At 39.4% G+C, this 13,687-nt stretch overlaps 1 protein-coding gene across 1 annotated transcript in view; it reads right to left on the reverse strand.

Moving 5' to 3' along the window:
- Positions 1-13,687, reverse strand: part of LOC126260298 (ATP-binding cassette sub-family D member 3) — a 102,161-nt gene that overhangs the window by 71,550 nt on the left and 16,924 nt on the right. Inside the window, exons 3-4 of the mRNA XM_049957624.1 lie at positions 9,363-9,550; positions 8,975-9,044 (exon numbers count right to left, since the gene is read on the reverse strand). Of these exons, the coding sequence (XP_049813581.1) occupies positions 8,975-9,044; positions 9,363-9,550 (258 nt within the window). The remainder of the gene's footprint in view (positions 1-8,974; positions 9,045-9,362; positions 9,551-13,687) is intronic.

Consider the following 13,687-nt stretch of genomic DNA (forward strand, 5'->3'; position numbering starts at 1 on the left):
CCAGACCAAACTGAGGAAGACATTTGGTGAAAATCAGCAGCAAGAAAAATTGAACAACAGGGCCCAACATCATGGGAGAATGACACAGTCTTACATACAGAATGTTCTGGGCCTATGCCACATTGTGAATTTGAATGTGACAGAAGCCAAAAAATCTCACATTTCATGAAAGGAGCCACACAAGACATGTACCAAGCTCTTGTGGTAAAGGATGTCATAATACAGATATTCATCATGTGATGCCAGCAAATCAAGAAAATGCAACAGAAAGAGTCTGATGAAAGAGGTATGGCTGACCGCCAGTTGTGGTACCTATTGTAGTTGTGGAAGTCCACTATGACCTCTCGTTTCTCATATGGCATACTGCAGTTTATGGCAACCAGAAATGTCAGACTGCATACACAAGAGACAGCAGCCACGAATGTCAACCTGATACGTCAGCAGGTAAGAGACTGTTTAAGAAGAGGTGTATAGATTTTTAACACCAAAAAGTTGGACGCACAATGAAGAATGGACTCTGCCAACTCGCCTTAGGCCGCATATGTCAAATTACCACCCAGCATCCGACTAACACAAGTATAATCAACACCTCCACTCCGCAGAGGAGAACATGTTTGCTGCATGGAGAATAATATGTTGGTATGTTTCCAATGTGGATGCCTTGGAAATGTTGCACGCTACTGCAGAAAAAGGTGAGTGACACACCGTAAGATGTCACACATCACAACAGTCCTATTCACACCAGTGACCTGCAGATTACAGTCTACCTATGGGACGAAGTCCATTATGTACCTTGGACAAGGTCACTCCCAAAGATGCCGTGGAAGCTCCCTGTTGCCATCCAAAGATACCAGACACACACCTAGTTACCAAATTCACGAAAACGTGACCCTCTCGAGATAAAGCCCTCACAGAGGAAAATCCTTCATGAATGACAGTTATGAAGATGTCAGGAAGTCTCACTGACATCATCAACAGCCAACATGTCCACGCACAAGTCAACTCGAGGGTTTCTTTTCCTGTAAAGTTAATTTCTTATGTCACTAAAGAAAACTATGCTTCATGAGATGAAAGTGATTGTGCTGAAAGTCTCAAATGGGAAATATGTCAATCCAACAGGAAGAGCATTGAAAGAATAAGTGTCATTGACAGGAGACAGCCATTTGCAATTGTTATTTTAATAGAATGTAGTCTATGTCATTGCCAGATGGGACTTCTAGCAGGTGTCGTGAGTAGTCATGGACTGTGGAAAATCAGAGCTCTGAATTGACAAATCTATTTCAAAAAGCCCACATAACAAAGGTTGAAGGTATTATTCAGCTGTCATGAACAAGACAAGTTCCATCCAGCAATCTTGATGCCCAGTTAAACTGTAAAGCTTCTGTTGATTGCAGGAAGCTACTAAAGCTCACAAATGAAACCTACATTCCAGTGACAATCATATGCTTTGTATGTGATCAAGGAGAACTTTGGATCACTAGATTTCACGAGCAGCCACAACTGATCTCTAAAGTATGAGGTGGGATCAAAAAGTAATGAGAATTTTTGTTTTTCTTGAAGAATCTTTATACATCAACGTCCACTTTATCCCTTTCAAATTAATACCTCACAGACAGAACATATTTGTGCCAGCGCCTTTTCCAATCTTGGAAGTACTTCTGGAAATCACTTTGTTACGATGTTCAGCTCCTTCGGTGATTCTGTTTTGTCTCATCAATGGTGGTGAAACAACATCCTTTTGTTGTTCTCTTCACCCTTGGGAGTAGAAAGAAGTTGCTGGAGGCCTCTTCTGGTGAAGGCAATATAACAGTTTTGGTTTTTGCTAAAAAAAATCATAAACAAGCATTAAGGTGTGGTTTTGGCACAGTTCTGGTAGTTTTTTTTTCCCAGACTGCTTCATACAAATAGCATAGAACTTCCCGGTACTACTCTTTATTGACCTTATGACCAAAAGGCAGGAACTCATGATGCACTATCCCGTTGTAATCTAAGAAAACAGCGAGAAAAATCTTCGTATGTGATCAAACTTGTCAAATTTTCTTTGGCTTTGGCTATTCAAGCAGTTTCCATTGGGACAGGTGGGCCTTGGTTTTGATGTCATACCTGTAGACCAACATTTCATCACCTGTTATTTCTGGATCATTGTCGACTTTACTCAGCAATTCCTGCGCAATGTCTATGTGACACCGTTTGCTGCTACATGTTTCATGCCCAAAACATCCAAAAATATTGCTTGGTATGAGCCCAAAGATATACTAATATCATCAACAACCTCTTTGATAGTGATTTGGTGATTTTCCAGAACCATTTTCTTTACTTCTTCCACATTGTCATCAGTAATTAATATGCTACGGCATCCAGGGCAGTGGTTGCCTTCAACATCTTCTCGACCCTCTTTGAAATGTTTGTACCACTCGTAAACTCTTTTACTTGTAGTGGATTCAAGAAAAGTCACTTTCAACATATCTAAAGCGGTGCTGCACTTCATTCCATTTTTGAAGCAAAATGTTTTATGCACCCTTTTTGAAAGTAAAAATTTGCCAAGCACTCGAAAATACATACAACCTTTTCTGTCAACTGTAAATTAAATATCTGAAACAGCTGAAGATGCAAACATACATCAGGAACAAATTTATCAACAAGATAAAGAAAATTTTGAAAACTGAATGTACAAAGCCTGCAAAATTAAAAAATTCCCATCTTTTTTTTTTTTATCACACCTCACATATGCGTATGAGTAGCGGAGCTAATCCAAGATGGGCAGCTCACTACCATCGATGAAGAGTTGTGCTCTGTTAGCATTATGGATAATACAGTGAAGGAAGCTACTACTGAACTGTCAATAGAATATTGTCAGACTGAGCAACATCAGTGAGTGTTAGAAATATTGCGCCAATTTTTGGATGCTTTCAAACTTGAAGCACAGGAAAGACAGACCACAAGCAGCTGAGTGCAAAACACTGTATAAACACTGGGGATAATTCATGAATTAGCCAGGACTCTTACACTGTGTCAGTAGCTGAATGATGAATAATTTGGGAGGAAGTAAAAAAGATTTTGCAAGAGAACGTCATTAAACTCTGTCCTATCCTGTGGTCCTTGTGAAGGAGGATGGCAGATGGTGTTACTGTGTAGACTACTGATTACTAAACAAAATCACAAAAAAGATGTCTACTAACTGTGACACATTAACGACCTCCCCCCCTCTAGAGTGCTTGAAAGGGGCAAAGTGTTTCTCAAGTATGGACAGTTACTGACAAATCAACACTGACAAGGTCGACTGGAAAAACATTGCCTGCATAACTTCTGCTGGCCTCTATGAGATTAAAGTTTTGTTCTCTTGACTGTGCGATGTTCCAACCATCTTCAAAAGTATGATGGACAAACAGCTTTGCTACCTTAAATGGACGACATGTCTCTGCTATCTGGATGACACTTTTTTATTTTTAAGAAATTTGAAGAACATCTAAGTTGCCTGAAAACCATGTTGAATTATATTCAGACCAAAGGCATTCACCTGAATCTGTAAAGGTGCCTTTTTGTCAACCAAGAAATAAAAAAATCTTGAGGCAACTAGTTAATGGTGATGACTGTCATGATCCAGAGAAAAACCAAGGACAGTTACAGATTTTCCAATGCACCAGCAGATTAGTGACGTGAGAAGCTTTCTTGGATTGTGCTCGTCTTACCAGTGAGTCATAAAGGGCCTCTGTACCAAAGCAGATTCCTTGCAAAAACTATTGCAGGGAGATGCCAAATGTTCTGGTACGAGATGCAAGAAAGATTCTTCCTTCTCTTAAGGAGGCACTCTAATCATCTTCAGTCCTAGCATTCTACTATGAGAAGGCTGTGACAGCAGACTGATGCTAGCAGTTGCAAGACATTAATTGGCGACTCCATAGTGTCCTGTGCACTACGACCAGATAATGGGTATACTTGGAAGGATAGACAGCATTGGTCGTATATTTTTGTTTATTATCGCAAAATCGATTTTCGGTCACTTAGTGACCATCTTCAGTGCTGTAGTATATAACTTAAATTAGTAAGCACTGGTGTCTATGTGATCGCCGTAAGCTTATTGACACCAGTGCTTAATAATTTAAGTTATATATTACAGCACTGAAGATGGTCACTAAGTGACCGAAAATCGATTTTGTGATAATAAACAAAAAATATACGACCAATGCTGTCTATCCTTCCAAGTTACAAGACAGTTGCAGTTCTAGGGCACTTATCCCAGACAGGGCTGAGAAAGCAATAGCTTGTATGTCCAGAGTAATCTCCAAGTCAGAGATGGACTACTACACACCCAAGAAAGAATGCCTTGTAGTTGTCTAAGGCATAAACAAGTTCTGGCCTTCTTTATTTGGCAAACCACTCTCCATTGTGATATACAACAATTCTCTTTGCTGGCTGACTAACCTGAAAAACACTTTGGTTCGAATGGTGAGATGGGCACTGAGGCTCCAGGAATACAATATCACAATGATATAAAAAACACACACAAACAGAAGAGCACTGACTGCCTTTCAAGGAATCCTTTAGCAGAACACAGCAGTGTGGAGGAAATCTGTCATTACTGCATTAAATGATACTGCTGCTTGTGACATTCACCTAATTTGTTTCTTTGTTGATAGTCCTTTGTGTTGACATACTGTATTGTTATAATTGCTGAAAATTGGGGGTTGAAGTTCCACACTCAGTACTGTAAATGACATAGCCAACAGTTACTCAGTTGTGTTTCAGTTCTTTATTTTCACTGTTCACAACACCCCCCCCCCCCAATATTACACAGTTATATGACCAGTTCACTATTGGTAACTTGTTGATAAGCCTCATTAATAGACTGCAGGCAAACATCAGCATACTACAAAATTGTTGAGGCTTTCGTGGCCACTTGTTGACAAACTGCCTATTGGCTTCTGTCTCGGGTTCTTCGGCCGACGTTCATCTAATGATTTTTCTGACGTTTCGCCAGCACGAGTGGCTGGCATTGTCAAAGCTTCACCCTCCATTGCCGGTGGTGAACTGGAGCCGAGCTCGCGGGCGCAGACTATATGTACCTGGCGCGCCAACGTCCGAGTGCTTCTCCGCGGTCATTTCCGGTGCGGTTCTCCTCTTGCTACCTGCGACGGTCGTTCGCTGCAGTACGGGAAGCCAGGATCCGTTTACCTTAAGGCTTTCCTCTTTCTTGTTCAAACTGTTTGCGTGTTTTTGTATTTCTACAGCTTCTCTGAACAAGCGCGTGTGATAGTGCCGACACAGAAGTTCTGGCTGTAGAGCCAAATAAATACTTTAAGAATCCTAATAGTTCTTCTTCCAAACATTTATAATTATTACAGAATTTATATTTGTTTGTAAGTCAACAACAGAATTTAAGTCATGAAACAATTACTGGTTTCACCAAATGACAAAAGATATTAACTAGGAATAGTCAAAATAAATCAGGAAATTAATTACAGACACAAAGCTAAGCACAAAATTAGATCTGGTGCTATATTTCTTAAGACAGAGGACCAACCTTTCACTTTTATGAAAATTTAGATTATACTAATGTATGTTAATAGTAAAAAATAAATTAATTAATTTAAGGATGCAGATGGCAAAACAGGAGAGGAAGTAAAGAGGTCTTAGCTTGCTTCATCACATGCTGAAGACAGAGAAATCCAATACTGCATAAAACTACAGAATCCTTGAAGAAGGAAGAACTAACCAAAAGAATTCCAATTAGTAAATGGAACACTACATAAGAGGAACTATGGTCCAATGCAGTGGAAATAGTTGCTCATCATCCCAGCTCATTTACAGGCAGCTATCCTGAAGTATTTCCATGAACATCCAACCTCAGATCAGCTGGGATCCACAAACACTACACAGAGCAACACCCAGGTATCACCAGACGAATCTCTACTGATCTGTTAGATGACATATTTTTGTCTTGTTTTGTTTTGGGGCACAAAAACAACTAGGATCACATGTGCCCATGTCAGAACAGCAGAACATCAAGAGACAGCTAAAAACAGGGACGTGAAGAAAGGTCTATAAAATACACCATAGAGAAATGGAGGTCCTGAACTAAAAATTAAATGGCCTTTGCCATATTGCTGTGACGGATAAAAGGTAAAATGCAGTCAACAGCCCGCAAGTCATTCACTAAATTGGCTGATAACTCAGATGGCAAACACAAATGAGAATGCAAGTGGTTAAAAAAAAGCGTGGACCGTCAAAGGTTGGGCGCAATGAGCACAAAGTGGTGGGTGAGCAGCACTTAACAAATGGCAATGGCTAAAAAAACAGTGCGCGATACGCAACCTAGCTAAAATATTCTCCTCATAGCGACAGGGCTGAGAGGAGGTCATCCAAGCAGCTGAGAGAGGCTCAATAACTCTTGTTTGTTCTCATGAAGGGAGGGCTAGTGGTGATGCCAAAGTGACACCATCTGCTGACAAACAGCTACAGAGATCATCAGAGGGAATGTAAAACTAGCAGGCTGAGGTATGAGGACTGCAGCCTTGGCAGCAGCGTCAGCGGCCTACTTTCTTGTCAGACCATACACACTGTGTGATCCATTGTCAGGAATTTCAGTGACTGAAGAAAGTGCCCCAATTACCTCCCAAGCACCAAAAACAAATTCCCCCTGGAGCAGCACCATTGCACCAGACTGGTATCTAGCTCTTGAGTAGGTTTCCAAAGTCTACAAATGGTAATCAGTGGATAACAGTCTGCACTGACTACCTCACCTGCTATGTTGGCACCGAAGCTGTGGTGACAGCTGAAGCTCCAGAACTTGCAAGGTCCTTTGCAGAAGATATAGTTTTGAAGCACAGACCAACCCACTGATGATCTGTGACTATGGGAAAGTTTTACAGTCAAAATTAGAAGTAGAGGTAATTCACACTGCAATGTCACCCACAGGATGATAACAGCCTACGAGCTCTGCACAAAAATAGCCTCATAGGATGCTTTAATAATACATTTGTAGATATGCTCATGTTGCATAATGCAACTGCAATACAAAGCAAGAGACTACAGGTTTTACAATTTTTTCTACTACAAAATTGTGAGGATGAAACAACAATTTATACACTATTCCCATTTCAACTGGATGACACTCAGGATAACTACGTGAAACAGCTCATCTCGAGGAACAAAGATGAGAGACAACAGCAGGCTCACATGCAGTCCTTAGAAGTCCGAGAGAAGGACAGAGTATTGCAACACTAAACTCTGGCCAATGAAGACTTGGTATGGACTTTTACAACTGTGAGGTAATAAGTGTGGTAACTGGAAAAGTTACTAAAGCACTATTTTGGGCCCTATCTTACCCTTTATTGCTTGTCGGATGTCATACACGAAGTTGAGGATTATAGGCATTGAGATGTTGTCCATGTCCTCCACATGAAGACATACTTCAGTCATGAGACAGATCGACGATGGGGGCTTCTCATCCAAGAAAACTGGAGGCTCGCTTGATGATCACTAAGCTTCAATGGGAGTGGTTACATTTTATGCTCATGATGGTGAATAGTACGTGACAACGTGAGCAGAATGTGAGGATCCACCAACAATACCAAAAAATAATTAGTGCACAGTAATGAAATTTTTGGCAATACATTTGTCTAGGTAACATATTTAAATGATCAACACTGCACGAACACAGGTTAATTTAAGTGTGAGATAAGCCATTGCAAATGTGAAATGCTGGTATGTTAATAACCCAGTGTAACTACCGGAATGCTGAATGCAAGCATGCAGACGTGCATGCTATGTGTTGTACAGATGCCAGATGTCAGTTCGTGGGATGGAGTTTCATGCCTGTTGCACCTGATATGTCAATACAGGAACAGTTAATGCTGGCTGTGGATGATGCCGTGGTTGTCCCATATGTGCTAGATTGGAGACAGATATCATGACTCAGCAGGGCAAGGCAACATGTCTACACACTGTAGAGCATGCTGGGTCACAACAGCTGTATGTGGGTGAGCGTTATCCTGTTGGAAAACACCATGTGGAATGATGATTATGAATAGCAGCACAAATGGTTGAATCATCAGACTGACATGGGATAATCAGGAGAGTGCTCCTGTTGTCAAACAAAATCGCATACCAGACCACAATTGCAAGTGTAGGTTCAACAATGTGTCTAGTATGCAGACAGAGTGGTTGCAGGGTCTCAACTGGTGCCCTCCCAACAACACACGACCATCACCGGCACTGAAGCAGAACCAGCTATCACCAGAAAACAAAACAGACCTCCACCCTGCCCTCCAATGAGCTCTACTAGCAGCAAACTTCTGCAGCTGGCATGAAATTTAAATAGATATCATCTTTCAGATATAGAAACACAACTACCAACTTTCGTTTATGCTGCCCTCTCCTTGGTGTTGCATTTTTTTCTCCTGTGAATGTAGATCTATGATGCTGCAGTCAGTCAAATGAGACTTCTGAAACAGAGGGCGGCTGTTTTCCAGGGGACAGAGCAATGCAATTGGGAATAGCAGTCATTGTCTAATGTGCCGCAGGTCACCAGTTAATATTTATTATTCAATAAGTATCATTTCTACAAGGTTCTCGAAATTTCTTGTATTGGCATATTATGAAATACTCAAAGTCTGCATGACTAGCAGCACTCTCCAGCCAAGAGCAACAGTGAGAAGTATTCATCCCTACTATTTGTCCTGTGAAATTTTGCTAAAAAACAAGTTCCTGGTCTGCGCGTAGTTCTTACCTAATTTCCCATTTCATCTAATTACATGCTGTAATTTTATGCTTTTACTAGGTGACAAGTTTTCCGCTTAAATGCCTGACAGTTTCATTTGAAATTTTCACTAGATTGACAACTGAAGCTAAGGATCTTCTAAATAATTCTCTGTCTTGCTCTCTCTTGCTCACCCCCCCTCCCCTTTCCAGTCCCTCACAACCGTACATGCACTCTGTACCAAATATAAACAGCAGCAGCTCTAATGATACTTACCAGAGGTATGGCTGCAACATATTTTAAGAGCCTCTGAATGAATTTCTTCTTATCCATGTTAATAATAGCGCTGGAAAATGAGAAAAAGAAGTGTCACATGAGAAATACTTATTTCTGATAATATCACAAAAAACAACTGATGGATGCAATGTTTTTCTTGTGAAACTTACCCAATGATATAACGCACAAGCACGAATGCACTCTGAACGTAATATTCAGAAGAGGAAGGGGAAATGATACATTGTTTTAATGTATTTCTTACTGTATATTTATGGTGACTACTTTAATCATTACCATCAACAATGTGTTGTTACCAGGTAACCTTTATGCGACTTTTATAAAACAGTTAACAATAAAATCTACAGTCATAATGTTAGGTTAAACATACCTTTCAATGAAGGTTCCATTCTGTATCATCCATAAGTCACAATATGTTCTTGCAATTAATGAAGCAGCTACAAGCAGTAGGAAACCAAATTCTGTGCTAAATACACCTGGTACAACTATTCCTAAAATCTCACGAAGCTGGCGAAAAAAAGCGGCATTGACGTGGGCTTTGACAGTGTTTTTTGACTTCTGCAAATAAAAGCATTATGTTAGTATTGTTCTTCAGATCAAATTTATAAATAAGGATTTGTTAAACATCATAAAATTAGTTAGCAGCATTATAGTTGAAGGCCTTATTTCATTTTGGAGTGTTTATAGGAATAAGATGATATGTGAGACTCACTATACTTGGAATGCTGTTTTTCTTCTCTTTACATTGTAGCAGATAATGTTCATCACAACAGCAAAAAAAAAAAAAAAAAAAAAAAAAAAATATATATATATATATATATATATATATATATATATATATATATATATATATATATATATATATATATATATATATATATATATATATATATATATTAGCTCTGAGACTGTTGAATGCACCAAGTTGTAAATATGCAGTCTATGTTTCGAACATTCCACATTAAATTCATTGCAATTCTTTGCACACACTTATCAATACGTAATTCAAGTGTTTTGTTCATTTTCCACATTATTTTTCTTCTTTTTTTGGCCATTCAACATTTACTTTACGGTTGATTCATATACCGGGTGATCAAAAAGTCAGTATAAATTTGATAACAGAATAAATTTCAGAATAATGTAGATAGAGAGGTACAAATTGACACACATGCTTGGAATGACATGGGATTTTATTAGAACCAAATAAATACAAAAGTTCAAAAAATGTCTGACAGATGGCGCTGCATTTGATCAGAATAGCAATAATTAGCATAACAAAGTAAGACAAAGCAAAGCTGATATTCTTTACATGAAATGCTCAATATGTCCACTATCATTTCTCAACAATAGCTGTAGTCGAGGAATAATGTTGTGAACAGCACTGTAAAGCATGTCCGGAGTTATGGTGAGGCATTGGCGTCAGATGTTGTCTTTCAGCATCCCTAGAGATGGCGGTCGATCACGATACACTTGCGCCTTCAGGTAACCCCAAAGTCAATAATCGCACGGACTGAGGTCTGGGGACCTGGGAGGCCAAGCATGACGAAAGTGGTGACTGAGCACACGATCATCACCAAACGACACGAGCAAGAGATCTTTCACGCGTCTAGCAATATGGGGTGGAGCGCCATCCTGCATAAACATCGTACGTTCCAGCAGGTGTTTATTAGCCAGGCTGGGGATGATGCAATTCTGTAACATATCGGTGTACCTCTCACCCGTCACGGTAGCAGTTTTACTGTCCAGCACCATCTTTGGACATTTTGTGAACTTTGTTGTTTTTTTTTATTTCCTAATAAAACCCCAGGTCATTCCAAGCATGTGTGTCAAATTTTGCCTCTTATAGTGTCCCCAGTGAAATAATACGAAAAGACTTAAAAAACAGTATTTATAAAGAAGAGACAATTAAAAATTGAATAATATACTTTTTCTCATGTACCCGTATTACAATAATTTCTCTGTGTAAGTTTCGAGGGCAAAGAAATATAACAAAATGATCTAAAGAGATGACAAGATACGCTCATTTGTTAATTTTTTTAGTCGTCTTCACTACTTCTCTTGTCTTGGTTGCGTGTAGACGGACATCTTGTGAGTGCTGACAAATGTAAGCATATTTGTACTAATTAAGCAAATAATATATTGATTTAATATTATTGTTCACTTTTAATTTGTAAGAGGTGATCCCGATTTCATGTCAGCCTTCCTTTGAATTAACCTGCATTCGAGTAATTTACAGTTCAACAATTGCAGCAGCCGATGCAGCCAACGACGGCATTACGTGGCGATATTAACTTATAAAAAATTAGCGGAAGCGAAAAACTCCCCGCTATTAACATAATATACATTTTTCTCCACAGCTGCCCGACGCTGCAGAAAATACGTAGCTTTAAGATTCTTATTTTCAGTACAACAGCTGAGAGCCAGAGCCAGGCCTCCGACTACAATGCAATGGTTAACGGAGGTAAGAAGGAATACTCTCGCGTGTGTGTGTGCGCGTCGCAATTGTAATTAATAACTACAGATGTTTTGCTTTAAAGTGAACTGACTAGCCGAGGAAATTAATATGAAAAGTTTATTCCATTGTTCAACTTATACGTTCATGCTTTAAGATTCAGTGAGTCTAACATTCATTAACGTAAAAAATAATTTATACTGAAGATTAATATTGTTAAAAAAAAGGGGAGAACATCACAAAAGCATTTAATTGTAAATCAAAATAAAATGTAATATCATTTTTATTAAGGCCCACCACGTAAGTCGGCAACAATCAACATAATAATAATAATAATAATAATAATAATATATTAAATTACAACGGCCAACGGACGCGAGACACACTATCTACATTATTCTGTGGTTTATTAAGTTTTCAAATTTATACTGACTTTTTGGTCACCTGGTATAATTAGGATTAAAACACTGTGGAGGACTAAGTTGGAATATTGAGAAGGTTGTGAAAGCAGCAATTGAGACATTAAAAAATAGTGAAGCCCCAAACAAAGAAATTTTTGAATCTTATTCAGTTTTATAACTCAAAATTCAACCAAAATCAGCTTTAAAACAACATTGAGAAGGCAGCAATGATTGTGTGCAATGTGCTATTCCAAATTAAAAGACCTGAGATCAGGTTGGGTAGAAGACATGGATTAACTGAAAAGTTCGATACCACTTCGTAAACTCACAACCTTTCGACCTAAGATAGACATCTGCCAACACTACAAATGAGTATGTCACCCTATCTAAGGTTTTGTATTCATACTGATTGGTTTTGCTTACTCATAACTGAACTTCCACTTTCCGGTCTACCCTAGACCTTGTGCTACACTACTGATCAGTTAGTCACCACACCCTACATTCCGAAAACCAATGTAGCTGCAGAAGAAATATTGTCAGTGGGCCATTATCTTTCTGTTTGAACACATATGGTGCAACATGTCACATCATCATTATATTACAGAAAGGAGCTGAAATCTGACATTGGTAGGTTCAATTGACACTATAACTTTAGGCACAACAGCAGTCACACAATGAATTTCATTCCAACTGTCCATTACAAACAATGGTACAAACCTTTCAGCATATGTGCAGAAGATGGCCTAGGAAAAAGCTGGAACAGAATCTGATTCTATGGTGTCCATTTCTCTTCACAAACAAGTGCAGGATCTATCTGAAATTCAACACTCACTGTACAAGGGTGTGGAAGAGGACACAGACTCTCATCTAAGGCACGCAGACCAAGGTTCAAGCAACTATCAAGGTTCATGTGAGGACAGAAAAATATTGTGATTGTCCAGGCCTACAGTTAACAATTTTGCCAATGGCTATGTCTTTCAGAATAATAATCCAAGAGCACATTGTGCCCACTTAATGAATACCTTACTCCTGGAACCAGAAATCCACCAAATGGAACAGACTGCAACATCTGCTGACTAAAAGTGGGCAGTCCAGCAAGGCACGTGACTCCAGGACCCAACCCAACCACCGCCCTACCATACGTTCCAGCAGCTTACAAAGAATGTTGGTGAGGCTGATGTCTACCAACTTCTAGCCAAGATGTCAAGGAAATGATTTAAAAAACTTCTGTGTGGCTTATTCTTTCAAGTCTCTGACTGCCTGCTCCCCTTGAATATAACCCCACACATAATAACTTGCACAGGGTTGGTTGGTTGGTTTAAAGGTGGGAGAAGGGATCAAACTATGAGGTCATCGGTCCCTTGTTCCTAATAAAACAATTCCACAAGTGTGAGAATAAAGCGGACGAAACATATAACACAAAACAGAAAGAAAGGAAAAGCCACAAGAATGAAGGGAAGGCAACGAACACTAAAAGGAACAAATGAGGACAAGAAAACAACAGAGGCACTAGAAACAGATGAGAGTAAAACAATACAGTGGCTGGCCAACCACAAGAATAAAAAGGGAAAGCCAGCCACTCTGCAATACATTAAAACCTCCACCCTAAAAGCACTAGGGTGGAAGAGACAGAGAGACAAAGGATATGCGCTAAAACCTAGATAGAAGTATAAAACCCACTCTCACGGATAAAACGTAAAACAAAAGCTGCTGTGGAGGCATTGTCACCAAACACCGAAGGTAGCGTGCTGGGAAAGTTAAAAGCCTGCCGCAGAGCGGCTAAAAGTGGGCAGTCCAGCAAGAACTGGACGACTGTCATTTGGGAGCCACAACGACACTGAG

The sequence above is a fragment of the Schistocerca nitens genome, chromosome 1, assembly GCF_023898315.1.
Source record: "Schistocerca nitens isolate TAMUIC-IGC-003100 chromosome 1, iqSchNite1.1, whole genome shotgun sequence".
NCBI classification, from domain to species: domain Eukaryota; kingdom Metazoa; phylum Arthropoda; class Insecta; order Orthoptera; family Acrididae; genus Schistocerca; species Schistocerca nitens.